This window comes from Trichophyton verrucosum (assembly GCF_000151505.1).
Source record: "Trichophyton verrucosum HKI 0517 chromosome Unknown contig00298_1.f1.exp, whole genome shotgun sequence".
Taxonomy (NCBI): Eukaryota; Fungi; Ascomycota; class Eurotiomycetes; order Onygenales; family Arthrodermataceae; genus Trichophyton; species Trichophyton verrucosum.
Window position 1 is genome coordinate 26,873 of NW_003315451.1, and position 27,936 is coordinate 54,808.

The 27,936-nt window shown below is 50.2% G+C and overlaps 9 protein-coding genes across 9 annotated transcripts; 3 read left to right on the forward strand and 6 right to left on the reverse strand.

The window, feature by feature from the left end:
* Nucleotides 1-844: 844 nt before the first annotated feature.
* Nucleotides 845-2,191, forward strand: TRV_03631 (GPI-anchored cell wall protein Pst1, putative; the record flags this gene model as incomplete). Its single annotated transcript, XM_003022182.1, has 3 exons — nt 845-909; nt 948-1,853; nt 1,921-2,191. 3 exons carry the CDS (start codon nt 845-847, stop codon nt 2,189-2,191), a joined length of 1,242 nt encoding a protein of 413 aa, XP_003022228.1.
* Nucleotides 2,192-2,648: 457 nt separating this feature from the next.
* TRV_03632 (uncharacterized protein) lies at nt 2,649-2,777 on the reverse strand (the record flags this gene model as incomplete). Its single annotated transcript, XM_003022183.1, has 1 exon — nt 2,649-2,777. The coding sequence occupies one exon, from the start codon at nt 2,775-2,777 to the stop codon at nt 2,649-2,651; it is 129 nt and encodes a 42-aa protein (XP_003022229.1).
* Nucleotides 2,778-3,186: 409 nt separating this feature from the next.
* Nucleotides 3,187-4,645, forward strand: TRV_03633 (uncharacterized protein; the record flags this gene model as incomplete). The annotated part of the gene is made up of 4 exons (XM_003022184.1): nt 3,187-3,359; nt 3,409-4,157; nt 4,217-4,432; nt 4,497-4,645. The coding sequence occupies 4 exons, from the start codon at nt 3,187-3,189 to the stop codon at nt 4,643-4,645; spliced, it is 1,287 nt and encodes a 428-aa protein (XP_003022230.1).
* Nucleotides 4,646-5,999: 1,354 nt separating this feature from the next.
* On the reverse strand, nt 6,000-7,684 carry TRV_03634 (uncharacterized protein; the record flags this gene model as incomplete). Its single annotated transcript, XM_003022185.1, has 3 exons — nt 6,000-6,190; nt 6,319-7,562; nt 7,635-7,684. 3 exons carry the CDS (start codon nt 7,682-7,684, stop codon nt 6,000-6,002), a joined length of 1,485 nt encoding a protein of 494 aa, XP_003022231.1.
* A 1,094-nt stretch (nt 7,685-8,778) lies between these two features.
* Nucleotides 8,779-10,134, forward strand: TRV_03635 (uncharacterized protein; the record flags this gene model as incomplete). Its single annotated transcript, XM_003022186.1, has 3 exons — nt 8,779-8,937; nt 9,042-9,320; nt 9,388-10,134. 3 exons carry the CDS (start codon nt 8,779-8,781, stop codon nt 10,132-10,134), a joined length of 1,185 nt encoding a protein of 394 aa, XP_003022232.1.
* A 767-nt stretch (nt 10,135-10,901) lies between these two features.
* Nucleotides 10,902-13,467, reverse strand: TRV_03636 (C2H2 finger domain protein, putative; the record flags this gene model as incomplete). The annotated part of the gene is made up of 3 exons (XM_003022187.1): nt 10,902-11,421; nt 11,531-12,679; nt 12,746-13,467. The coding sequence occupies 3 exons, from the start codon at nt 13,465-13,467 to the stop codon at nt 10,902-10,904; spliced, it is 2,391 nt and encodes a 796-aa protein (XP_003022233.1).
* Nucleotides 13,468-15,626: 2,159 nt separating this feature from the next.
* TRV_03637 (uncharacterized protein) lies at nt 15,627-20,740 on the reverse strand (the record flags this gene model as incomplete). Its single annotated transcript, XM_003022188.1, has 4 exons — nt 15,627-19,474; nt 19,619-19,855; nt 20,002-20,317; nt 20,384-20,740. 4 exons carry the CDS (start codon nt 20,738-20,740, stop codon nt 15,627-15,629), a joined length of 4,758 nt encoding a protein of 1,585 aa, XP_003022234.1.
* A 1,249-nt stretch (nt 20,741-21,989) lies between these two features.
* Nucleotides 21,990-26,686, reverse strand: TRV_03638 (PHD finger and BAH domain protein (Snt2), putative; the record flags this gene model as incomplete). The annotated part of the gene is made up of 2 exons (XM_003022189.1): nt 21,990-26,091; nt 26,259-26,686. 2 exons carry the CDS (start codon nt 26,684-26,686, stop codon nt 21,990-21,992), a joined length of 4,530 nt encoding a protein of 1,509 aa, XP_003022235.1.
* Nucleotides 26,687-26,753: 67 nt separating this feature from the next.
* On the reverse strand, nt 26,754-27,779 carry TRV_03639 (uncharacterized protein; the record flags this gene model as incomplete). The annotated part of the gene is made up of 1 exon (XM_003022190.1): nt 26,754-27,779. The coding sequence occupies one exon, from the start codon at nt 27,777-27,779 to the stop codon at nt 26,754-26,756; it is 1,026 nt and encodes a 341-aa protein (XP_003022236.1).
* Nucleotides 27,780-27,936: the final 157 nt, after the last annotated feature.

The window sequence follows — 27,936 nt, forward strand, 5'->3', positions numbered from 1 at the left end:
GTCAAAAAGTCTTTTTTTTTCTTTTTTTTTTTCTTCTTTTCTTTTTTCTTTTTTTCCTCCCCTTTTTTTTATTAGTATTTTTTTTATTTTATTTGTTGCTTCCCGCTCGATTTTCTGCTTGTCTCGCTTTCTCTCGCTTTCTCTCTCTCTCTCTTTTTTACCTGCTTCTTCCTCCTCCTCTTCTTCTGCTTTTTTTCTTTCTTTCTTCCTTCCTACTAGTTAATCTCACTTGTCAAGCCCGGTTCATTAGGCCGCTCCCTGATTTGCTGGGTCCACCCTCGCTTTTGTTTCGTTGCTTTTCTTTTCTTCCTCGTCTTCGCGTCCCCTTGAAAAAAGCTGGTTCAAATCTTACGCTTTAACCCTCCCTTTCGTCTTCGCTCTTCCTTCGCTCGCTTTATCCTCCTCCATCCTTCTCGTCCACCAGCAAGAAGCCCATCAGGTCTCAAGCAAGCTCCAGGTAAGCCGTTGTCTCTCTATCATCAGCTGGTTTCTGTGCAATTGTCGTCGTCGTCGTCGTCGAGCAGAAGACGGAGGAGAGACAGGAACACAGTCCCTCCCTGCTGGCTGTGCGACGCCTGTGACACCCCTTTTTCTTAAAATTGAAACCCTTTCCTCTTCTCCCTTGAAACGCCCTCACTTCTTTCCCTTCGAAACAAAAATCCCACAACAAACAAACAAGGGCCTTTAAAAGAAGGTCTCGGGCGGGCCCTCTCTCTCTTCTGTTTGTTGTTGTTGTTGACCTCGCGTTCTGTTCTGCTGTCGACACTTTCTGCATCCCCGTCTTATCAGGTCAAGATTTGCTGACTCGACCGCGTCCAGCTCACGTCCTGACAAACCTCACGAGATGGCCATCACCAAGTACCTCGTCTCGGCCCTGGCCGTTGCCGGTTTGGCCTTTGCCAAAGGTGAGTGCATTACGACGCGTTGGCGCCCTGATACTCGAAAAGTGGTGATGGTGATGATGATGATGGAAGACGACGGGATGGACAGATGGCTGACCCGATAACCGATTTAACAACAGACTGCGCCGGAGACCTCACCATTGAGAACCAGCAGGATGTCTCTACACTGAGCAGCTGCGAGAAGTGGGACGGAGACATCATCATCAGCGAGGTTGTCAAGTCCTCCATCTCCCTCACTGGTGTCAAGCAGGTTACCGGCTCTCTCAAGGCCAAGAACTCCAGCATCACTGAGCTTTCTGCTCCCAATTTGAACAGCATTGGTGATGCCCTCAGCCTCAGCACCTGCACAGCCCTGAGATCCCTGGATTTGAGTTCTTTGACCAAGGTCAAGACCCTCTCGTTGGAAGCCCTGCCAAAGCTCCAGGCCCTTGGATTCACCCGCACCGTTTCCCAGGCTACCTCTATCCTCATCACCAACACCGATCTCACCTCCCTCCAGGGTCTCGATCTTGAGACTGTCGGCGACTTCATGGTCACCAACAACCCTCACTTGATGGAAATTAACGTCAACAAGATGACCAACATTACCGGCTACCTGAACTTCGCTGCCAACAACAAGCAGCTTTCCGTCAAATTCCCCAACCTTGAGGGTGCTCACAACATGACCTTCCGCAACGTCAGTGAAGCCTCGTTGCCTTCCCTTCACAAGATGGATGGTCTCCTCGGTTTCTACTCCAACTTCTTCATGAACATCAGCGCTCCCAACCTCACTGCCACTGGTGACCTTGTCTTCACTAGCAACTCCGCGGTCATGAACATCTCCATGCCAAAGCTCGAGACCGTCAAGGGTGGCTTGCAGCTTGCCAACAACTCTGCCCTCGAGGATATCGAAGGTTTCCCCGACCTCAAGCTCATCACTGGTGCCCTCGACATTACCGGAAAGTTCAAGACGTATGTTTCTCTTTATTTTTTTTTGTTGTTGTTTCTTCAACCTGCCCATTGCTAACACATAATATAGTGTCAAGTTGCCTTCTCTCAAGGAAGTCCGTGGTGATGCCAACCTCCAGAGTACCGAGACTTTCGGCTGTGAGCCATGGCAGAAACTCAAGGACAGCGATGTCATCCGCGGCAAGCTCACCTGTCGCGAGAGACAAGAGAAGCCCAAGACCGGTGACGACCAGTCTGGTGGTGATGAAGAGGGCCACAAGGGTGCTGCTGTTGCTTTCGCCAAGGCTCCTGCTGCTGCTCTCCTCATCGCTTTCGTCGGTGCTCTCCAATTCTTCTTGTAAAATAAAGCATGTTCCACACAAACACTCACCCCCCCCGCACACACCAAATACCAAAGTACATGATGGCGTTGTCCTCCTTTTGTCCCGCTCCCTCTTGTACCGTTCGTCTTCCTTTCTAACGATACAGTTTTTTACCCTCTTTTTTTACCTCTTGTGGCATTCAATTAAATTGTATCTCTTCCCCCCCTTATGTCCGCTTTAATGGTTTATTAGTCCAAGTCGAACGGTAGTAATTCAGCATTTCTTACTCTTAACCTCTTGTTCCTTGATCCGCCGTAAAACAGTAAATAGTAGTCTTCATCTCAGCAGTCTCCATCTTTACTATGTAGTTCTTCCCCCTTTTCGTCCGTCTCTCCGTCTCTGATACAATCGTCCTGCTTATCTAACACGAGGCCACGTGACCCCTTACGCAAGTCGCTTTCCTTTCATCTCGCTCGTCCAGAAGAAAATGTCGCCCCTATGCAGTATCACCCTCGCCCTCGCTTCTCTCTCTCTCGTCTTCCTCCTCGTCCACGGCGTCCATTGTGCTTCCCTCCTCGTCCTCCTCCTCCTCTGCGTCAGTCCTCTGATATCTGATACCTGCCATCCGCTGTTGGGCGGCTCAAGGTTAGCCTTTTCGAGATACCAACCGTTTTCTAAGACATCGAGCTGGCTGACACGTCTAGAACCCGGTAGATATCACTCTTCTTCAACGACCCGGAGGAAAAAAAAAAAAAACAAAAGGAAGATAAAATAATAAAACAACGGAAAAGACAAGGCGCACAAGAGGAATTCGCTATATCGGTCGACCTGGAGGCGCGCTGATATAGTCTCGGGGCCCATCGTCACTTCACTCGTTTGTTTTACTGCCCGGACGCATAGCCTGATTTGCTGCCTCCGTCTCCAGAAGGGAGCTCGAGTACGACCAACCGAAGTCCTACTCGAGTACACGCAGCTAGAACCAAGTCAAAAACATAGACGAGACTGGGCTCTTCTTGCAGACAAACGCCTCCAAGATGCTTCTCCCCAAGGGCGGCGTGACATGGAAATCGGCAAAAGCCAACCTGCCACCATGGAAGGCAGTGCTCATGCTCATTTCAAAACCCCGGTTCATCATCTCCATTGCCGCCGCGGGGCTGGTTGTACTGCTCTGGGGCGGTGTTAGTCGGTCCACGGCTGAGATGCAGAGGTTCGTCCTATCAGTTACAAGATATATATGAACATGTCCGTTCTAACAGCAGCACCGGTAGATATTACTGCTTCGGCCCATCAAAACCTCCAAACCACATGTCCGCCAACGAGATGGTAGACTGGCACTCCCATCTCCAAACCCCCGTCATCTTCAACCACCACGAACCATACGAAGTGAACAACACCTCCATCCAAAACATCAACCTGAACCTCGTCAAAGCTACCCCAAAGGCAGCCGCAATGGAAGAACGTGTCTTGATCCTCACGCCGCTACGCAATGCCGCTAGACACCTGGACAAATACTTTGACTTGCTCTCTATGCTCACCTATCCACACCATCTGATCGATATAGCCTTCTTGGTCAGTGATAGCAACGACGAGACTCTAGCTGATCTGGCTGCGAACCTGAACCGCGTGCAGTCGATGCCAGACAACATTCCATTCCGCAGTGCGATGGTTGTAGAGAAGGATTTCGGCGCCACGTTGGATATGGATGTCAATGCGAAGCATGGATACGAGGCCCAGGCTCCCAGACGGAAGATGATGGGTAAAGCGAGAAATTTCTTGCTGGCCACGGCATTGAAGCCCGAGCATTCTTGGGTCTACTGGAGAGATGTCGATATTGCCGATAGCCCGCCCAAGATCATTGAGGACTTTGTCGCGCATAACAAGGATATCCTTGTTCCTAGTATGTTTTACTCCTCACTATTTGGTTGTGGTGGATACCTGTTTATTAACCATGCTATAGATGTTTGGTTCCACCGATATGTCGATGGCCATGATATCGAAGGAAGATGTAAGTCTACCTGTACTCCTTAACGTTGGCCCTCTTCAATGCTAATTGCTCTTCACTAGTTGACTACAATTCCTGGGTAGAATCAGACAAGGCCCGAAAGCTAGCTGCGACCTTGGACAAAGATACCATCATCGTCGAGGGATACCGAGAATTCGACACCGGACGCCGCCACATGGCTAGAGAAGGTGACTGGAGGAAAAACAAGGACGAGGAACTCGAGTTGGATGGAATCGGTGGTGTCAACATCGTCGTCAAAGCTGATGTTCACCGAGCAGGTTCGCTCTCTACACCCATCCATCTAACTTATACGAAGATACTTGTCTAACGCAACCATCGCAGGCATCAACTTCCCCTCATACGCCTTTGAGAACCAAGCTGAAACCGAAGGATTCGCTAAGATGGCCAAGCGAGCTGGATACCAAGTCGTCGGTCTACCGAACTACGTCGTCTGGCATCACGATACTGAAGAAAAGCCCGGAAACGTCTAATCCAAAACAATACGCTCCTCCCTCTCATCCTCCGCCACGCTCTACTTCCTCACAACACATTAATGACACTCCCGGTGCCACAACGTGGCTCCTACCCCCATGACAATTCTTCACTTGCATACTGCGACAAATACCAAAAAGCCACGTTTTAATCGCATACGTACACCCCCTTCTAAGCGGCCCAGCTCACGCAAATAACCGCTCTTCTTCCACTTCCCGCTCTTTATTTATAGACTAACACCTGCCTCCTTGCCTTACCATACCTTCAGTCGATGATTTCGCTATGTCTCTTCTCATGTTTGGTTGCTTTGATTTCCTTTCTTTTCGCTCTGTATTATCTTCTACTTTGTCTCGTTTTCTCTTCCCGTTCAGGTCTCTTTTTTCCCGGACCGAAAAAAACATATACTGTCTAAGCTAAGCGTGCCAGATCCTCGGACCTACCAACGTCAATGTCAACACTGCGTCCGAGTCCTGCGGCCGTATTGCTTTGCCCGTACATATGTCTGAGGTTCAACCAATCATCTATATCCCGTTCCCGTGCAGGAAACCAACCCCCCCTTTTTCTTTCTTTCAATATTTGTTTCTCTACCAACCACTCTTAATCACCCGCCTGGTTTCCAGTATTCCCTTCTTCCATTGACTGATTGACCGTTTGACTGTTTCAGTTTCAGCTTCACTACTTAACTTTTTTGGGCTAGGCGTTTCCTTTTCCTCTTCCTCTCCTCCGCCTTATATCTCTAATATCCACTTTGAAAACCGGGGAGTCCCGCACCTCTTCACTTCGGCCTTTTTCTTTCCTGTCTGTTGACAGATTACTTCTCTTCTCTTATTGTTTGTTTTTCCCCCTTTTTTCTCATCCATTTTTTGATGATGAATGTGTGTGTTGAAGTAGTGGCTAGTTGGTTGAAGTACGGGGGTATGTAGGGCGGGAGTTAGGTCGTGGTGTAAGATTTACCTACTTCAATGCATCCCAGGTGTTTTTTCCCCCTCTTCTTCCAGTTTTTATCGATGTAGATGATCAAGTCATAGGAGATAGATAGTGGAAGCAACCTCCGTCAATATATCAATATCAACATATATACCTACCTAGACTCAGGAATGGATGATACATGAGGTACCACGCCTGGCAAGGCCAATTACTAAATATCAACAAGACAGAAGAAAATGGAATAATATACAACGTCTATTCTCCAGCTTAATCGAGCAAAAAAGCAAGCATCTAAACGCCAGGTATATATGTATGTGTGTGGTTCCGTATAAATGGCACCATCTATGACAAGTAAACCAAAGAGAGACGTGTCCTTGAGTGGAAAGAAAGAAAAGGTATCTCTTAGCCATTCGCAACTCGAATCAATCAGTGATTCGTTAAACCGAGTCGGTTTCGTAACGAGAGCCAATGCTCGTAGATCTCCAGCTTTATCTCGACGCGAAGATAACTAACCCATGCCTGCAGGAAGCGGAGGAAGTTTGGTGGCCAGAATATGCTTCCTTGCTGGGAGATGAGTTCCATTTCTTGCGAGAAGACAGCACAAGTAGCATATTTGGCTAGAATGAGAAACGTTCGTACGGGCCCGTGGCGAGTATGTAGATTCTCGTCAAGATTGCGAGCTAGAAGGGTTGGTTGCCCGTTAGTTCCATCAAAGACATGTATAGATAGTTCAAACTGAACTTACTAAGGTCGTTTGTTTTTAGGATCAGAAGCATGATTCGGGGAACTTTGCCTAGCAGACTGACTAATTCCTGTAACATGCCGTCTCCCAAAGCAGTGGTGATGGATTCTTTCTCCTCCGATGATCGAGAGGATGCAACTTGGTTCTGTGCCAGGACCGTATAATCTCTCCCGGTAATAGCGCTTGCAAACAGAGGGAACTCTTCGTCCGTTACACCGGCAACTTCATAAGCGTACTTTCGCATCTCCTTTTCATCTGCGTTGATCACAGCAAGCCAGAGTTTGGCGTAGTTGATACGCATTTCCTTGGGAATGGTTCGGTATAGGCCATGGTCATATAGGACGATATCGAAATTAGGTCCGCGCTTCCTTGTGTTGTTTTTGCATATTGCAATGTTTCCTCCGTGAGGATCGCAGTGCAAAGGCGCGCCATCACCAAAGATCATTTCGTTGAATATGTGAGCTAGTGAAGCCGATACCTCATCACGGTCAATGTTATTGGAGTCAAGAAACTCCAGATCATCAGGCCGATGGCCTGATATGAACTCCATTACCAGAAGGCGTTTCTTGGCCCAAATAACTACGATCAAAACAATGTCAGCGGGGCACGACACACTGGAATACAGTTCAGGAGGCCTCCTACCTTTCGGGATAATGAGTGGTGCATTGGTCCTTTTGCTGAAGTATTCACGGGCCACTCTTGCGTTCTCAGCCTCCATTTGGAAATCCAGTTCCTGGGGTAATGAGAAATCCATCTCCCTGGCCAGCCATTCAAGATCGTATTCTGGAAACACTCGCTTCAGTGAGGAGAAAGTGAAGCGTGTAAGGCTCAGGTCCAAGGGAGCCCACTCCTGCAGGGTAGGATGCTGCACCTTGACAGCAACTTTCTGGCCTGTTTCTCGCAGAACAGCCACATGGACCTGCGCCAAAGATGCGGCTCCAATGGGCATCGGGTCGAAACTGGAGAAGATTTCGTCTATCGTGTGGCCTGTGTCTCTAAGGAACATCTCCTGAACTGACTCAAAGGATGAGACGGGGCATTTGTCCTGCAGGGGAATGAAGGTTGTGGTCCATTCCAGCGGTAGTAAGTAGCCTAAGCTGCTTAGATGCTGGCCCAGCTTGATGAATATTGAGCCGTTCTTTTCGAGGACCTTTAGCGTTCGATCGGCGCATCTCTGATGGCATGCATTTAGCAGTGCAGTCCTTTCTTCCTCCGTGTCCGTCTCTTTATTCAATGTTACCCGGTAGCTATTGGACGGTTAGCAACATATACCCCTTTAATAAACTGTTGGTTTATGAACTCAACTCGTTGATGCAAACTAGCAAGGCTGCAACAACTCTTCCCGTCCGTTCTGCTGCTCGGTATGCATGCTTCACATCATCGTAGAAGAAGAGCAAAGTTCCTCCAAGCGTGCCAGTGGCAGCTGCCAGTACGAACCCCTTTCTCGATCGCTTCCTCCTGTTCACTCTGGAAGCTCCCTCCTGCGCGCCACCGGTTGTCTGCCCATATCGCGGGCTCGTACCATGGTATAGCCGTTTATTATCCAGCAGCACGCCTCCAAATCTTGTGCTATTATCCCACCGAACGCATTGCTGGCATGACCAGGCTTGTATCACTGATGGCGGGAACCTTCCGAGGGTCGGCTTCGGAGTCAAGAATCGAGTCGCGATCCGCGCAGACATGGTAGGCCAGATCACGGAGCCGGAGACTGTCTATCTGTACACCAGGTCCTGAATTGACCATCTCCCATTGCGGCCCAGCGCGGCGTCGAATTGGATGTCTCAAAGACGAGGCCTGATGCGACGAGGTCATCGTCTTTGGAGTTTTTCGGTCTCGGTAGCTTTTGACTTTTTTCCCTTCCTTATCGATAAGAGTTTTGCCTCTTCGCGCGGTTATTTGAAATTGTTAGCTAAAAGGAAAAAAAAGGACCGCCGAAAATCATACGACGGCAGAGTCAAGGAACGTACGATGCGACTCTTGCACCGGGGGAGGCACCGTCAGGCAAAGCCAGGGTAGACGGGCATGTGGGCTGCTGGACGGCGACAGCGTCTATTTGCCCTGTGGACGGGAGGTGGCCAGCTGCTTGTTCCTGGATGTGGCGGGATCTTGACCCCTGAGCCAGTCCTGCGCCGGCGGCCAGATAAAAGGTAGATTGACTGCCTTTAGCTTCGAGAGAAGGACGTAATAAAGTAGAAGAGAGTAAAATATCATATAACGTACTGGCCTGTGCCGAAAGATAATAAAAAAAAGAGGTGTCGTCTTGACCTTGTCTCCTGTAATATCAGCCCTGATCTGCCTGCTGCGTGCCTGAAAAAAACAGTGAGTGTCTTCTGCAGCACCGTCGTCCGTCTCTCTCTCATCTTACACCATCGCTGCAGTTCTTCCACCATGGGCCAGAAAGACGTCGTCTAATCGATACACCGACCACAGAAGCACCCTCCAGCCTAGAAGACGCACCTTACAATGGCTGTTACCGAAACTGCTGCTGGGCGTGCGGCGTCGAGGGTGCAGCCTGGCGCTGCTCCTCCTCCCGACAGTTCAATCGAAGACCACTTCTTCTGGACATACACCGAAGAACCACATAGAACACGGCGACAGGCTATCATCAAAGCCCACCCAGAGGTGTGTTTAGTTCCCTTTTGCTGCTCATCAATGGGCTGGTTTCGGTATGCTGTTGTGTTGTGTGGACTGCGCGCTGACCGATGGACTTGGGCAAATGCAAACAGGTGCTGAAGCTCTGCGGCCACGAACCTCTCACCAAATATCTCGTCTTCGCCGTTGTCTCCCTCCAGATCGCATGTGCATACTTCCTACGCAATACCTCGATGCTGTCATGGCAGTTCTTTGTTACTGCGTACGTCGTGGGTGCTACTGCAAACCAGAATCTGTTCCTCGCCATACACGAAATCTCACACAACCTCGCCTTCAAATCGCCTCTGGCTAACCGGCTTCTGGCCATTGTTGCCAATCTGCCCATTGGAATACCGTACTCTGCTTCGTTTCGAGTCAGTACACTCCGCTTTGCCTCATATCTGTTTATGAACGGGGGCGCAATGCTAACAACTACCATAGCCATATCATCTCACCCACCACAAGTCCCTTGGTGTAGCTGGTCTGGATGCTGACCTTCCAACAGCCCTCGAAGCATTCTTTCTTGATTCCTTACTCGGCAAAACATTTTTCTGCACCTGCCAAATCCTGTTCTACGCCATCAGGCCCATGTTCATCTATACCCCCAAGTTCACATATATCCATCTCATCAACATCGTTGTGCAAATCTTATTTGATATTGCGCTATGTAAATTCACCAACTCCCTCCAACCGCTCTACTATCTTATCCTAAGCTCTTTCCTGGCTGGCTCACTGCACCCATGTGCCGGGCACTTCATTGCGGAACACTATTTCTTCTCTCGCATCAAGACCGGGGGCACTGAATCTCTGCTCACCCTCAGACAACAAAAGGAACAGCAGGTCAAGAGTATCGCGCCTGTTGACCCTACTATCCCACCGCCAGAAACGTACTCCTATTATGGTGCCTTGAATATCCTGACATATAACGTCGGTCTGCATAACGAGCACCATGACTTCCCAGCCGTTCCATGGTCACGGCTCCCCAAACTACACGAGATTGCAAAGGAGTATTATGAAACTCTTCCCTGTCACCGTAGCTGGGTCTGGGTGATCTGGATGTTTATCCTGGACAAGGACGTTGGCATGTGGTGTCGTGTTAAACGTGCTGAGGGGGGCAGGATTGTTGGTGGCGACAAGAAAGCTTCCAAGGCTGACAGTGGATGGACTGAAAATGAGATTCAGAATTGATTTTGACCTTTAGTGCTTTGAAGATATTGGATATTGGCTTTTCTTTCTTCACACGCTTAGATATTCGACCCTGTTAGAGATGGTCATGTTTTTTGCTTTCCCAACTCATAATCGCACCTTATACCAATATCGCACAATTAATGAAAGAGAAAGACCAGGCAAAACATGCATAGCATCATAAATGTATTGGTACTATCTGTATGTAACTGTTTTTGTCTTCGGTCTTTTTGTCTTCTGTAGTAGATTTTTTTTAACTCTATTTTCGGCCGTCGAGTTGCAGGTAGACCACATATAAAGCTGTAAAGCTGTGTAGTATCTCTCCTGCAGTAGCTGTCATGCGTCAAGTGAAATGTAGACAAGTAAAAGTGATAAGAAACCTGGTGAGCCAAAGCGAGGCGAAAAGGGGGTCCAAAAACAGGGGATGGGGGGAAAGGGAGAGAACCCAAAGACACAACAGAAAAGAGAAGACGCCAAACCAGCCTGTCCTTTGCATCCCGTTAGTTCTTCTGTGTCAGGCGCGGGAGACGCTGGTTAAGAGACCCGATTCTCGACTCAATGAAACAAGAAAATGCAGAAAAAGTGCACCAAAGATACCCCCCGTTTTGTAAGTCAGAAAAAAATGTAAGAGAATCAGAAAGCCGAATAGTCCGTAAGAAAAGTAACAATGAAGAGAGGAATAAAAAGCAGGAAATGATAAGAAAGCAAATGTCACAATTGTATCTTTCATCGTTTCATTTCATTATTCTTCCTTGGATTGTTGGCTATTGTCACGATTCGCCGTCCCCGTCGTGGCCCATCATATCTGTTTCCATCTTGCCGTCAGGAGTTTCGCCTATGCTAGGCAGTCCAGGGTCTGCTATCGGCTCTTCCCTCATGCACGCGTTCTCTAGGATATTGGTCCATTTCCCGCTCGAGCCAGCGTGAATGTGCTTCAAGTGCTGTCTAAGATGGTCGGCTCGCCAGAACTTCTTGGACTGATTGCATTCTCCAAACTTATGAACAGATGTTAGATGTTCGATTCGAACATCCCACTGCGGGGCTGGTAGGTTAGGAAACTCCATGCCGCAGAAGCCACATGTGTCATGAGTTGAAGTCGTAGAGCCAGAAGCCTGACCGTTGGAGGATGAAGATGAAGGATGAAAGGCCGATTCATAGCCTGCGAGGGATCCACAGGACCAGGAATGGTGACGGATATGAAGAGAGGCGCGGTGACGCTCTGCTTCATTTTTATTCTTGAACCGCTTGTGACAGTAGTTGCAGTTATATTGCTTTTCCATCTCATGGGCTCTACAAGGGGAGATGCATAAGGTATTAGCCTTAAAATCTATATCCAAGGGGGGAAAAAGCAAATATCTCCTCGGAACCTTGGAAAAAAAGAAAGAAAGAAAGTTCGTACCTGAGTTCCTCAAGACTGTCTAGCTTCTTTGGTTTTGTATGACAGCAGTCGCATATATATGACCGGCCGACACGCTGGGGGTTTTTCGATGAGTTTGGACACGTGTGGGATCCTTTTCGGCCTGAGCCGGCCGAAACCGAGTTCTTCTTCATATCGGCAGCTGACGTAGGTGACGGTTCCGGGTATTGTGCTGGTCGAGGCATACTCAATATCGGAGCAGATGTAGACTGCTTTTGGGCAGGACTGCTCATAAGTCCTCCCCTATCATAGTGATCCACATCAGTAGGCGAAATTCCACCTGGAGACGGCCGATCATAAGAAGACATGCTACTAGCCCCGACTGAAAGGCCAGTCGAGGAGGCGTATGATCCGGTCCGCATGCTTGCCGACGAAATGGACGATATCGAGCCATGGCTAGATTGGTATCGAGCTCCACCTGGCGATGTGCAGATTCCATTGTTAAAAGGAAACCCTGACATACGCCTATCAGCACTGCTTGTGCTAAGTGCTGCATCCTCATGTCGGGCCACCTGTGGCGGAGAAGAGGCCCTCCGCTTCATACCATGGTTCGATAGAGGAGATATACCTTCGGCATAAGATGGCATCCGTTCACCTAGACTTCGTTGACGAGTGGTTTTTGAATGCACGCTGCTCGAATGTGCTTCATCCATTGACATTTCTGTGTCTAGGTCAGGGAAGAAAGACCGGTCATGGCTCCTTCTTCCAGAATGTAAAGGCAGACTATGCGCGACCTCACCATATCTAACTGGGCCACTGCTGATTCCCCCGGCATATTTTTCTCGTGCCTGGCTGAACTGGTCCACCTCCATAGGCGAGAGGCCGCTGCTGCTCCCCTCACGTTGATTTCTGAATGCAATGTAATCCGAAAATCCGCTACCTCCGGTGCCTGGGGATATGCCTGCTGAGGGAGGGCCGCTACCCCATCGTATATCCTGTGGACTAAGAGTCTCGTCTGTGAGAGTAAGAGCAGAAAAGCTCGTTTGCACTCTGGTAGGGTCTCTCGGTGTTGTGGTAAGGCCTAGTACTGCGTTCCTCGGCGGGGATGCTGGACCACCGATTTTTGACAAGAGATTCCGGTCGTAAGCGTTGATTGAATGCTCAACACTCTTCTCTGATAGCGGTTTTTGCCTATCCCTGAGCTGTTAGTTTATTTATGCTTGGCTTTGTTGTAAGAGTATATATGTCATGAATTACCTTGTGCTAGGCAAAATCCTGGTATCAAGTGTGCGAGAGAGCGATCCAGTCTGGGAAAGGGACCTGCTTGGCCGTGTCAGAGGGCTCGTAGGGGAAAAGGCATTCCCATCACCATATGAGCCTATCAAAGGTGCCGATCGTGGACCTAGAGCAGTCTCATGTTCCGACATAGAAGCTGATCCAGGGCGCCTGGCATCAACAGCCCTTTGTTCATCCGCATCCAGGCGAAAGGTTTCGTCCCGTCTGCGCAATGGTGGTCTAGCGTGGCCTCCTCCAAAGAGGCTTGAGCCAGGATTGATTGGTGGCAGCATGGTGCCTGCAGCAGTATCTCGACTGGTAGAGGTATCTCTCGAGTCCATTTCCGTACCTGCTGGTCCAGCTGCTGCGCCTGATACTCCTGGTCCGCCTGGATGAAAGGTGTTCCCCCATCTCCAGCCTGAGTCGTGTCCGTTGGCAAGTTCTTCTATAAACCGTGGCGGCGGGAGAGGCGGCGGGGCGATTGTTTCTTGCGACCTGGGGATGGCCATTGGTCCATAGGAGGGTGAGGGAGGCGTAGAGTCTGAGTAAGAGGGCTGGGCCTGGTGTCTGCCGGTGCTGGAGCTGATGCACGAGCCAGAGCTGGCACTGTTTCTGGTGCTGCTGTAGCGGTGGCGAGCAGGAATCTGTTCTGCAGCAGAATCGGAGATGAGTATCGAAGGCGTAGAGGTCAAGCGCATGTCCATTCTTTCAACCCATGCGTACGGCCAACGACGTCTTGACTGACGCGCATCCAAAATGTCAGCCCAGACAGATGAGATAAAAAAAGAGAAAGGCGAAAAAACGGGGATATCTCAGGTACGCTGAAGTTTAGCTGTTAAGGATGCGCGTACTAACGTTGCCGCTGGGGGGCTTGCTCAGCGCTAACTATAATACCGCTGTGGGCCAGACAAGAGCTGATCATCCACCCAACCAGATCGCCCAAACACCAGGCTGACGAGCATAGATGAAGGGGAAATTGGCTCCAGGACTTGCCAGCACACACATCGCATGCGCGCGGGACATGTCGAGCGGCCACGGACGAAACCGTTCTGAGGGGCTTGGTGTGTCAGGACGGTGGGTAGTGGCCCCTGAAGCTGCATCGTCAGCTATCGAATCAACGGCCATACCTTCAGATTGGCCGGCTGCAGCCCAGGCACAACCGCTGTCCTCTCGGCGCCAGTGCAGCAAGCAGGCCGGGGTGAGGCATCCATCAACTGAGGATCCCCCTGTCGGGAGAGACGCCGGTCTCAATATCTCCCGATTCGCCCTTCGCACATACTTACGACCTCACTGATAATGCGCCCCTGCACGGGAATATTATGGTATTATTCCGCCGAGCTGATGATGAGACATTTTTAACCTGCCAGATACACCCTCCATCGTTCGCTAATACTTCAATGGCTCGCCAGTTCTTTGGCCAGACACCGCCGCCGCCGCCGCCGCCGTCGCTGTTGTTGTCTTCTTGGCTTGAGGACAATGATAGAGACGTCTTTCTACGTACTGTTATTGGCTGGCCCACCATCCAATCATATTTACTGTACTGGTATTATGTAATGGAAAATTTAGAGAAATTCACGTGATTTTATAAGCCCTAGCTCTTAATGCGTTAATAATAAGCTCAATTCGCCGCTATCATTTCATTTTCATTGGATAGCACGCCCAACCAATAGAATCAACGCTCGCCGGCAACCTCCTGGAGATGAAATTAGAAGTACTTGGGGACTCTCAATATAATGAATATCATCGTCTACTCCGTGGCCATTAGTTCTATGCTATTAATATACCGCAAAAAGTGGAGGATATCCGCGACGAGGATAGCATGTGTCTTGCTACAATAATAACTACTCCATGACCTCTTGTCCCCAGGCTGGAAAAGAAGACGTTTGTTCTTTAGGACGCAATTTCCTTCACTTTAAGGAGGCCCCAGCTATATAAGGATATGCACATTAACATGGGTACTTTTGTGTTGAGATATCACCCTCCCTCGGACTTCGAAGCCCGCGGGTGAATCCCAACCTGCAGCAATCCTGTTGTGTTACACCCTACTAAAGATTCCATGATGAATAGCATTTGTGAATGCTGCATGAGATATTCAAAATACAGAACGAATGATAATCCCCGAAGATAGCCCACTTAGAGGCAATTGTATCCTCACTCCCCATGAATTAAGCATGATATCTAATAATAACAGAGATTCCATGTAATAGCCCCCAAGCGGCCACCAATGCGATCGTGTTTGCTCCCCAGATGTCTTGGAAGACCCAGTAAAAACGATTCTGCAATAGCAGCCATGAAAATGGATTGTTAAAGCCGCAGACCTCGAGCCCAGCGCATCAAACCAAATAACTTTAGGCTTCCGAACATTAATGGCTTTTATTTTAGAGTTATAGATGTAATGCTCCAACGACCCAATAACGGCTTGTCGGTTTGTGTAGGCTTACTATCAGTGTCTTAGAAGGTAGTGATTCAAGGCGCCGCGCACTTTGCGGAAGAACAATCTATCAAGAATGGAAGCATGAGGACTTCGCACATTCCCGCCGCTTATCTCCAATCGCATGACTTAGACCAAGCTTTGTCGGCTCCACTCAGTATCAAATTCAAGATAATCAACACTCTGGGGCAGCTTTGAAGTTCAAGGTTGGACTCGCTGATAACATCTAGAGGCCCTGGGATTCAAAAGTCCATGACATCAATCAGCTTCGAGAAAAGTATTTCTATCCCCGTAGACCACTGTTCTACACTGCCTCATTTCATAGAGTCAAGGTCCTGTTTCATAGTAATATACGGTGGTTTTTATATCGCTCCCTGGCCAAGCAAGGGAGGAAAAATAATCAACGGCAAAGATAAAGATGCATAACAGCAGCTATTTACACAGTAAACATGAAAACTGCCGGGGTTCAATTCGGTCGTGAATATGGCGATGGAAGGTTGGCTCAGTGGGTATCGAGGGTGAAGTATTATCGCCGCTGTATTGCTGAGCTACAGCCTCAGTAAGACATGACTGATGATATAAATGCCTGCACCCGAACACAATGAGAGGACCAAGGTCTACGGGAGCTGCCGGGGTAGTACCTGTAGAGGTTGCGCTGGTTGCTTGAGATGGTCCACCTCCGCTGACGCTTGTCCCACTGTTATCAACAGGCACTGCCGCCATTTTTTCTCTCCGTGAAGAGGGCTCGTTCTGCGTTAGGCTGGATGTAGGAGCCGAAGAAACAGCGATCCCTTTACCTTTGTTCCTCGAAGAGACGTTTATGTCCCTCTCGTAATCCCTGTCGCTATCAGGGAATTGATTTCGTCTCCGTCTGTGTTGCTGATCCCACTCATTTTCCCAGGCATCCCATATGTATGCCCCAGTACCAGGGCCCCATACACGCCGCCTGCATACTTCACAGACCTGACCACGCGGTCTCCAACCCTTTTGTCGAAGCTTAGTGATTTCATTCACGTGTACGAATAGGTCCTTGTCAAGCATCGTATTAGCGAGGGATAGTAAGGATTCTTCGTAGGTATACGCAGAGAATATGGATCCAATCACAGTTCGAAGCTCGGACAGTGACGGGGATGCCGCTGCAGCCCGAGTGAGGAATGCACGAAGAATGCGAAGGAATGACACATCCGTCTTTTGATGTGGCGCGTGTCTGGCCTTTGTTGTGCTAGTCAGTAAGGACGTGAAAACTTGCTGAACTAGTGACCTGAAGGATGATGATAGATGGCCAGGCTGGCTAGCATCCTCGTCATCTTTGTCAGCTTCCACTTGCCAGACTTCTCTTGCTCCCTTGCTATTGTCTTCAAGCAGCCCGCGCCTTAGTAGGGGAGAAATTTGTTGAGCAATCTTCACGACAGCTTCGATAAGAACAAGCCACAAATTCTCATCATATGTCAGAGGTTGTTCAAAGACCGAGCTTCCTCTTTTATTGAATTTGCCTCCCTCATGGACCCTCCTTGCGGCCTTGCTTTGTTCTTTGCAAAGCCACGTACCGACCTGGGTATATTTTTCAACTGAGAGAATTAGGTCGGTCACAGCTTCAGCTGCATTTGCTGAGTCAGGGGTATCGTCAGCATTCTGCAGAAGGCCACATAGTCCGGCTTCTAACGTTGATAGATGCCTTGTCAGCCTTTCCATGGCATTGGTAACTTCCCCTTGTTTTGCAAGAAGAATTACTGCAGCGTCCACAATGCCGCTGTTCTCGATGTAAGGGATAACAGCTTCAAGCTGAAGATCCCCTACCTTTGTCAGATTAATAAAATCGGCAACATGGGAAGGGTTGTACTGGCACATTAATTGGAGATATTTCTCAAGAAGTTCATGGTTAACAGTATCCGCGGATCTGGTGTCTGTTCTAGGTTTCTGCTCATCTTCAATGATCGTACGCAAATATTCATATTGGCTTGCAGAGTCATTTTGAAGTGCTTGGAGGAATTTCTCGTGTAACTCGGGAGCCAATGACTGAACAGTATGCGCAGCCTCATATATATTTATTGAAGCCAAGTCCTTTGCAATCTCTTCCATTGTGGTCAGGATATCTCGGCGCTGCTTCTTATTAAGAGAAGAGCTTGGCCGTAAATAATCGCGGATGCAGACAAACACATGCTGTTGATCCTCTGGGTCTGCGATATATGTCCGTAGCAAATCTGAATACCTCTTCTCGGTTCTATATGTTGACTTCAGAATTCGGAAGAATTTTGCCTCCTTGAACAAGGGAATCAAGGCTTGGATATCAGGAGGATGATATGTCGATAACAGATATTCTGCAGACAGTTGGCAATCATCAAGCATTTCGATACTGGGATACTGACAGAGCCTAACCAGAACTTGTTGTAGGGTTGAGCCGGAGAGGAGTATATACTGTGGGTATTTGGGGAGATTTCGAGCAATAAACATGTCAAGATAGATAGTGTCACTAGAGCCGAAATCGGAAGAATTCGAGTCCATGACTTCGAGCAGGATCCTTAATAAATATTGACGGCTTATAGAAGAACCATCAGCTGATTTTGCATGCTCGCCTTTATTCCACTGATCAACTGGGTCATTGAGAAAGCTATCTTCAAATGCTTCGTTTAGCATGATCATAAAGCTTGGCGTGTCAAATTCGAGCATCATTCGAAGGCTTTGGAAAGGTGACGAATCATTGCCATGCCCATCACCACGACCAGGCTTCCCTGAAAACAAGAGTTTATAAACCTCGTTTTTAGCGGATAAAGCTTCGTTTTCTTCCAGTTCATCGCCAGTTGGGTATACGCGAGATGTAAGAATGTAAGATAGGTAGGGAAACATCCTCGATGCATTGGCATGATCCTTTGCTATTACCTCTGGATCTTTATCGGTACCTGATTCCTGGGTCTTGTGCTTGCGTACGAGATTGAGTAACTCCCGAAGAGGACTGACGTAATCGTGCAAAGCGCGGTTCCAAACGTATATGAACGCATCGTAAAGATTATGCTTTTTGCATAAACTTGTCACTTGGTCTATGTCCATCGTGTCTGTTTCTAGGAGGCAGATGATTTCTTCAAGTCGGCTGGCGGTATGTGTCGTTACGAAATGCGATATTAAGGACTTAACGGCTGTTGGTGGGAGGGCCCGCACACTGCCCTTGATGATATATGGTTCCAACGCATCCATGAAAATCCCATAGGCTTCATATTCCTCATACCAGGAGTAGACATCTTCAAATAGGAACTCATGGTTGTCCATAGCTTCGCAAGCAAATATACACGCATCAGCCAAGTCACTTAACTGTGACTTTTGAAGGCGCTCAATATCTGACTCGGCATTTTTCCCGAAGGCAAAACGGAGGGAGGCGGACATCATTTCAAGGAGTTTTTCCTGTACGACTTGGTGTCGTAATTCATCTTCTTCAGGAAGCCCGACGGTTAGTTTCTCGGAACGTCCGGTATAAAACGACGTGGCAAGTCGGATGGCCCCGATAAAATCACCACTCTCAACCAATGCTAGTAATCTATCGGCCCAGTTTGACAGACTCCCTACGCAGATATCGTTGAATCCTAGTAGAAACAGGCGGCCTTTGTATGCTCGAAAACTCATATAGAACGCATCAGCAATCACACCGTGCATGGATTGGTCTTGCTCATTATTCTCATCGTCATCATCATTGAGTTGCTCTATAAGCGTGTGGAGTTGCCTCGAAAACAGATCAACGTGATATATGTGTTTATGAATCAAGTCTGATGAATCGGTGACCCGGAGAGAGTTATCTTCCAAGATAAGGAGCTGCTGAGTAATTGTCATCACAGCGAGAACTGAACGGCTTATCCATTGCACAGCAACAATAGCTTCGTCTGCCCTCCACCTACATCGAGGCTTGAACCTGAGGTTGACAGGCCTATCCTTGTCACTGTCATCTGTTTGTTTGTTTTCATCAACATCCAAGATTGTGAGCACGTTTGACCAGCAGTACACGAGTTTCGTCTTGGATACTTCTGAGTCTTTTCCTTTAAGCTTTATAGCTGGGAACCATGCCAATGTTGCCGTCAATGCACTATGCGCAGCAAGTTCTTTGGGTCGTCCAGATTTATACTGAGTTCTAGCAACGGGTGTGGTGGAAACAATCACCAATAGATATGGTGTAAGCATCGCAACTAGCCCTAATGAGTCAGTTGGTTGGTCGACGTTTCCTAGAGGAAGTGGAGAAAATGCGAGAACGGAGCTAGGTTTCCGGACAACGGTGGACGGTAGGAGCTCGGGGTACCGGCCTAAAATACGTGTAGTTCTTACTACCCGTCCTACAGCTCCCATTCCTCTAGTTGCGAGGTGTGAGAAGGCCATTCCGTTATCATCAGCGGAGACAAGAGCGGTGTGTCTAGTCCCTAAAAATCCGATGTGAATTACGGACACACCAGTAACATGACCATCAGCTCGACGTGAGTCAAGCTGGTCCCTGGGAATTGGTGGTATATGCAGAAAGGGCCGTGCGGGTCGCGCAATTTCCCAGGTGAAAATACTTCCATCCGCATGACCTCCGGCCAGCGTTGAGTGGTCAGCAGAGATAGCTAAAGCAGTGATCGAACCCGACGAAACAGCTAGAGAGAAATCAATTAGTTGATACCAAGTACGGAGGAGAAAAAGAATATCATCTGTTTAGGCTTACCTTTTGTCCCAGGTCCAATAATAGACTTTAGATTCTGCTGATAGTCAAAGACCAGGATAACACCTTTGGTTGTCCCTAATACAATCGACGTGGACACAGCAGTGCACGTCGGCCTGCCAAAATTCCTCTTACCAACTTCAGAAAATACCTGACCAGCTATCTTCTTCAATTTTGTCCATCGAACAACTTCCCACGGCGCTGGTTCTGAATCTTCCTCGGGGAGCTCGGGGGTACTACTGTCAAAACGAAGGTGACTGGCCAGAGATGAGTTTCGAGAATGTGCAAGACTAAGTGCTGGAGAGACTGAGCGGTTGCTAGGCGGTATCGAAGAGACAGAGAGTCTAGATTGGAATCTGCGATCGAATGGGCGGTGGGGGACGGGACTTAGGTTTGAAGACGACCCGCGATGCGCAAATGCGCTGCTTCCCGGCGAGGAGACAAGTGAGTCCTATAGAGATATATCAGAGTACTGATCCTGTGCGTTTAAGCTCCGTGTAAAGTAATCAATACATACCTGAACCGATGGTGTATCGTCTGGTACGGATCCCAAATCCTCTACGCTATCATGAATTGGCTCCACTGAACGCTGCCGCGACCGTCCCTCGCCCCCATCAGATACCGAGCCTGAAGCCCCCGCTTCCGCCGCAGACATGTTGCGACCGCTTGAGACGGAACCAAGATCGTCATCATGTACCTGGCCATCTCCTTCAGGCGCAGTAGTATCTCCATCCTCCCCCGTACCAATAAGTTCACTCTCATCCTGCTCATCTATATCAGCATTAGCACCGACATCGACATCAGAGCCAGGGTCGCGCAAATCTAGCTCATCGTCTTGTGGTTCATTGTCGCTCCCTTCAATCGTAGGGCCCATCGGTTGCGCTGTGGGTTTATATGATCATCGCTTCGAAATGGGTTGTATCTTAAGCTGTGGGGAACACTCGTCCGTCTATAACAGTGGTGATTCGGACCTTCAGTATAGCTTATAGCTAGGCTTGGTATGTGATCGCATGTATAAAAGTGTGGGTGAGGAGGGATGTCGGCTCGTAAAAAGGTACGCAATGTTATGCAGGCAGCAACTGTTTCGTCGTTGCTTGGCGAGCTATATAACTCGATGTGCGTTAGCTGACAAATTCTCCGATAACTAGAAATTGATTCCCTGGCGACTTGCCGACTTATTTGATAGCTGTGCCGGGTGCGGAGGATGGGGATGTTAGAGCAATAGCGCTGTTGGTCCAGGCACGGTTTATCTATGCCCGGAGCTGGAGGTTGAAGTAAGCTCGCGATGCCAAGCCGGAGTTTCTGCACTAGCTTTGAGTCAAACGGCGGACGTCCACATGAAGCCACACCATGGGCATCAATAACCTTCAATTACATCTGTCAAGTAAATATATTATATTCTTTTGTTGGGTACAGATCACGTTCCCTTTTTTAGTCAGCATGTAAAAGAGAGAGAGAGAGAGAGTAAAAAAGAAAAGCAAGGCAAGAAAGGCGACTCCAATCCTTCATATCTGTTTCCCAATCCCTCTGAACTCGCTCGGAGTTGATCAACAAGTTTCTAAGAGTAGAATAAAAGAGAGTAAAATATAATCAAATAATTCTATCAATATTTTTTCCTTTTCAGCAAAAGAAACCCCATGATAGCCCATTATCCAGTTTCGCCATAGCCATAGTCAGAGCTAGCAAGTCACCTATTAGTATCACGGCAATAACTCTAACCGGTAACTCAGTCAATAGAAGCAATGAGAGGGAACAAAGCAGGCAAGTCGATCAGAATAAATGAATTACATAGTAGGGGTAATAAGGGGCATGAATGTTGGGAAGGCCGTTTTTGTGGTATCACATGGGAGTCGAAGGTGGTAATGTAGATAAATGGAATGGAGGAAGGAAGGAGAGAAATAGGATACATGAGATGGCCGCCTGGGACGTTTGCTCTGTCAAGCAAGTGAGAAAGTCAAGGTAAAGCAATAGGATGAATGGTATGATATGGTATGATAATGATAAAATGTTAGAACGAGAACAGCAGGTAAATGGAAAATGCATAAACGTGAACACCTGGAGCTAGACATGATAAAGAGGAAAAGGAAAATCAAATGAAAACGGGGCTGGGGGGAGGAGGTAAATTAAAGAAGTAAGTTTTTCAATGATGGACTCGCACTTGCTGCTGAACCAGATGTCGGCGCTGATTGCGGTTGCATACTGCCCATGGAACCTTGACGACCCATACTCTCTGATCGTGGTCGTGATGGAGTAGCAGTCGGGCCTGCCGTGGGCGAGGGGTCAGCTTGACTCTGAGACTGAGGTGGTTGCGGCTGGTGGGGGTCCAAACTTCTTCGTGCGGCGGAGGGAGAAGAGAGATTTGGTTTTGGTTGAACGGGCCTGTCGATAGGGAACATTCGGGGTGGATGAGAGCCCGGAAGGGGTGTGCGTGAAGGAGGTGGTGGCGGGGAGAAGTGCATGGGGCCAGGGCCAGGAGCGGGGCCTGGGCCTGTGCCAGGTGTAGACGGGCCTGGACCCGGGCCAGGGTATGGTGTGTTTGCGCCGGATGGGTGGGGCGCAATTGGCCCATAGGGGTATTGGTGTGGCGGTGGAAGGGATGGTGGAGGAGGCGGAGGACCACCATTCGCGAAGGGCGGTGGATGATGTGCGTGTTGATGGTGCGGATGCTGATGGTGTTGATGCTGATGATGCGGGTGCGGGTGCGGATGCGGATGTTGTTGGTGATGTGGATGAGGATGTGGTAAGGCTGGGGGCGGAGGGGGAGGATACCCGTTCATTCTACCCTGAGCATGTGGCGGGGGAGGAGGGCCCTGATGGAATGGAGGTGGTGGGGGTGGAGGAGGACCAAGCTGCACACCATTAGGAGCAGGGGATATTCCTTTACGATGTAAATATTCTGCCGGTGGTCGCTGTTCATATTCCGGCCCTGGAGCAGGAGCAGGTCCAGGTCCAGGTCGCCATTCAGGAGCTCCGTGGGGGTGCGTCAGGGGCGCAAGAGGGGGAACATGGCTAGGGCCATGCGCTTGAACAGGTTGAGCGTGAGGAGAAGAAGCATAGCCATTCCTATGAAGCTCAGGGAGACGAGCTTGGCCCATTTCACGATCACGGTCAGGCGGGCCATAAGAGACTGGTGGCAGTGGTGCAAGCACAGGCGTGAGGGTAGGTGGAGTGTGGTGTTTCTTGAGATGGCATTTATGACACTCGTACACGATGCGCTCGGGTATATCGCCATTTGTATCATTGGTGTGGTGCATCGAGGAAGGCCATCTGATCAGATCCAGTGGTCCTAGACCATTGACGGGCTGCTGTTGATGCGGTGGTTGATGCGGTTGCGCGCGGCGCCACCACTTCGGGCTAGCAACAGACTGGCATCTGAAGCATTTCTTCGGAATGTCGTCCTTCCCCTGCCCGGTACTGCCCTGCTCGACGTCCCCTGTACCATTAACTTCATCATGCTGGTGTTGCCCCTGTCCTGGACTCGCCGTCGTCGCTGTACTTGGTCCCACACCGTTCGTCATCGCAGCCGCAGCCGCACGCTTACCAGCAGCAGATGGCGAGGAGTGCTGGACATATGCCGCCTTCCTCGCTGTCCCCGTAAGCGTAAGATCAGCCTGCTTGAACGTCCTAGCATATATTTGCAGGGCATTCCCTTCCGTCGAACCCTTCGATTCACCCATCTCATGAACTATGGTCTGCACATTATGGTGCGGACACCATATCGCTGGTGCAACAACACCCGTTTCTTCGCCCATGGTCGCAGTTGAAACAACGTCTTTCCTACTACTCTTCACCGGTGTGATGTCGAACCCCATGTTATATCCTGCCTGATGAGCACATCCAACATGAAACCGCGCGTTACACGTTGAAGCCCGACACGAGACACAAGCGCCATTTTCCGTTTTGCATATCTTGCATCGGTCCTTGAAGCTTTCCTGCGGTATCGACTCAATACCCTCTGCGGGCTCAAGGTCTTTGGCACTGCCGAATTTGATTTCGGGAAACCATATGGCGCAGGTGACATGTACCCAATTGTTACCTGCGGTGCGCTTAAGAGGTTCTCGGGGTCCCACTGGTTTACCTGCTGCTTCTTGACGTTGGCGATAGAGCTTGATAGCTTCGTTGACCATCTCGCGCTCCAGGCGCTCCTTTTCACGTTCTCGTTCGGATTTTTTCTTGTGAGTTGTTTTGGGCGGTTCCATGAGTTCGTGCTCCGTCTCGGTGACGGGACAGATAACGCATTCGTATGATGTGGAAACAGTCGGGTTCCGGTCATTGGAGCACATGTCGCATATCCATTTTGCTGCTGGGCGAGAAGCATCGATTCCATAGCAGTCCCTGTGGACGGTGAGGCGGCAGTCTCGGCAGGATAGATGCTGGTCGCCCATGGGATCCATCTTTTTGCACACAGCACAGGGCAGGACTTTGGGTCGAGGTGGTTCTGGTGCCAGTGGCGGAGGAGCTTCCTGCACAGCCTTCTCAGCTGCCCTCTTCCTGGATGACGTTTGCTGCTGCTGCTGCTGTTGTTGGGGCGGCGGAGGAGCAGGCGGAGGGGCATCAGCCATGACGGCGTTGGCAGCGTTTGCATCTTTATCAGCTGTCTTGGTCTTCTTCTTGGCTGGCTGCTGATGTTGATGATGTTGGTTTTGTTGTTGTTGGGGTTCGGGTGGATTGCTTGCGGTTTCCTTGACCACTTCTGTAGTAACGTGTACTCCGATCGAAGCTGCTATAGTGGCGGTGGTCTGGTTGATCCTCACATCCGACTCGGAGGTGGTAAGGAGCTGAGACAATAATCCCTCATCATACTTTCGACGCCACGACTTATTCCCACCCTGCGAGATGCGCTTCGCGATCTCATCAGGGTCTTCCCAATGAATTCCATACTTTCGCCAAAGAACGGCGCAACGCTGACAGAGGGAGACGGTCAGCCGGTTGCCCTTTTCGCGCTTCCCAGACTGTTCGGCCGGCACGGTAAAGCCAGGTGGAACGGCGGGAGCTCGTCTCCAGCGCTTAGAAGAACGGGTATTGCAGAATTTACAGGTGAACCCTCTGCGTTTCTCCATGGCCTTGTCATTGTCGAACGCAGAGTCGTCGTAGTCGTCGGCAACATCGTCTAGCAGCTTTGCGGCACTGTCAGCCTTCTTGGCAAGTTTCTTACCCTTTCTGTCCTCGTAGTTGCCCCAGATCTGGCGTCCCTTGGGGGTCTTCTTCCACATATAGTAGAACCGCACGATGTGACGGTGCTTGACGGTGCCGACATGTTTGGTGATACTCCGCAGCTCAGAGCCGTACTTGGCTACTCCAGCCTCGAACAGCTTGACCTCTTCGGGTTTGAGGTATGGCTCCTTCAGGTCGTTGTATCTATGCAGTGCTTTGAGCCGGGCAAGAGCAGGCTCGACATTAAAGTTCTCTTCGTACAGCAGTGCCAGGGCTTTGTCGAGGTAGTTTGTGGAGTAGTCCGGGATCCCTTTAGAAGTGGCCACTTCCTTGGCCTTGTCCATATATTCGTCGATGAATTTTTCCCTCTCTTCGACGGAGAGATGTGAGCCTGGCGCATCATCTTCTCCCCTGGCGGACGACAGCTGTGAAGCATCTGGCATCTTAAACTGGAGTTCGGCTGTATGAAACTTCTTCCCGTCCACGGTGATGGGCTCGTCCTCGCCACGGGCGATATAACCAGGGGGCACCTCCTGTACCCACTTTGGGCGCGACGCCCGCTCGGCACGGTCTGCCTCCTGTGCGGCCAGGGCTTCCTTGGACAACTTGACCTCCTTCTTGGGCCCCGACCGGACGTACTTTCTCTTTGTCTCCGCGGGTTTGAAGTACTCAACCGGGTGGCCATACCAAGGCACGACGTTGGCCTGATGTCGGCTGCCCAACCGAGAACTGGCACGGGGGTAAATGCGATCGTCGTAGTCAAGCGCATCCTCCACGCGGCAATGGATGCCCAGATAGCGAAACTGCCATAGTTTGGCCTGGGAGATCTGCTCTGCTGTCGCCGGCTTGAGCGCATGTTGCTGCTGTTGTTGTTGTTGCTGCTGTTGTTGTTGTTGCTGCTGCTGCTCATTTGCCGGGCTGCTCCGCTGGGTCGCAGCTGCTGTGTCTGCATCGGCAGCGGGCTGCTCCTCTTCTTCCTCTTCGACTAACTCGGGCTCTGTGTCATTGTTTGTGCGCGACTCGCCCACCATGGGCGTGTTCCTGGCCTCGAGCTTCTTTTCCTGAGCTCTGCTGCACGGGCCACACGCCCAAGCGAATCCTCTGGCTGGCTTCTTCTGCAACACAGGCCGGACACACAGCATGTGGTATGTGTTATGGCACACCGCGCAGTCCACCGAATCATTACTACACACGTTAGTATACATAATACAATGGTATATGGAAGAAGAGAGACCTACTTTGCAGCGTATTGTTGGCACTTTTTGCATGTCTTGACTGCACTGGTAAGCTCCTTTCTGCGGCCAATCTCGACCAAGACGTACTTCCATCGCTCGTCGAGAACCTGCTTGACATGCTGGGGCACATTGATGACATGGCTGGTGGGAATAACATCATAGTACCGGTGGATGTAGCGGTCGTACATGCGCTCGAACCAGAAGCAGTCCTTTGCCTTCATGTACTGGTCCCAGTTTGCGATTTCGGTGCGGTGCTTGATGGTACATTTGCCGCGTAGCGACGTGAGTGGACAGGCGTCTGAGTGCATGGAGGCAAAGACGACTCGGAGGTCGTTGGTCTTGCGCTGGATGTCACGCGGCCGGTAGTACCAGTTTACGCGGACACTCTCAATGGGGCCTGATGGGTTGTCCTTTGATGGGAGAAACTCCATGATCCGCGCGAGGTAGTACGGCTCTCCTGGGGGCTCACATATCAAATATACGTGGTCTATGTCTGCGTTAGTACATGCATGAAAAAGATAATATATAATATATATATAAATGCGAGGGGAAAAAAAAAAAAATTAAAATAAAATAAACGTAATAGACGTTACCATTTGGGGCGAGGAGGGTGCCGTCGTCTGCCTTTAGCTTGCCGTTTCTGAGCATGGCTCGAGAGGAGCGAAAGGTCATCATAGAAGTGGTGACGGCCTCTTCTGAATTGCGCGAACCAGCGGCAATGAAGCGCTTGTTGGGGTGTCCGCCCCCGTTGGCCGGGACGACATTCTGCACGGTGGTGCTGGATCCGGGCTGCTTCCGCTTCTTCGACGAGACGACAACGGTGTTTGGGTTCGCGGAGAAAGTCGATGTGCCAGGAATGGCCGAAGTAGAGGCGGTGGTCGTGGTGGTCGTGGTGGTGCTGGCGGTGCTGGCGGCGGCCGCATGGCCATGGCTATCGGAGTTTTTGTCTCTGGCTGCGGCAGTCCCATTGCTAGCTGCGGCGGCGGCAGCTCTGCGCGTGCTCATGCCGGGCGGTCTCTCGCTGTTGGAGGCCGGCGAGGCGATACGTGTGTTGCTGGAGGAGGAAGAAGTCGTCTGGGCCGCGGCGTCCCTGTCCTTTGGCTTGCGGCCCGGGGTGCCCTTGGCCGTGGAGTTGGAAGTAGCACCAGCACCAGCACCGGCCGACGCAGAAGCAGAGACCGGGGCCGGTGGCTGCTCGAGCTCAGCATCCAGCTCTGTGTCTTCGGCATAGTTGATACGGGGCCTGTTTCGCGAGCGAGTGCTGTAGGGAGCGGGAGCGGGAGCAGGTGTGGTGGCACTGGACGCGGTCTCTGAAGAAACGGCCTCGCCCACGTCTCCTCTGTCCCTGTCCTTGGACCTGTCTGCTGCAGCTGCGGCCATGGCTGTAGTGTTAGTTGCAGTAGCAGCAGCAGCAGCAGCAGAAGTAGTAGAAGAAGTAGTAGAAGAAGTAGCAGGAGGAGCCGCAGTCGTGGTGGTGCTGGTATCTCGATCTCGTCCGCGGTGCTGGGCAGCAGCAGCCGCCATGGGATTTCCTGCAAGTTAGATAACTAGTCAAGACGGCGAGACGGAGGAGCAGCCTCAGGCGCAACCTATGGCCGTGAGGGATGCATCCACCGTGGGCAGTAGACGCAGACAGGCAGAGCAAGCACGCAAGGGAGAGGAGGAGGAGGAGGAGGTAGAG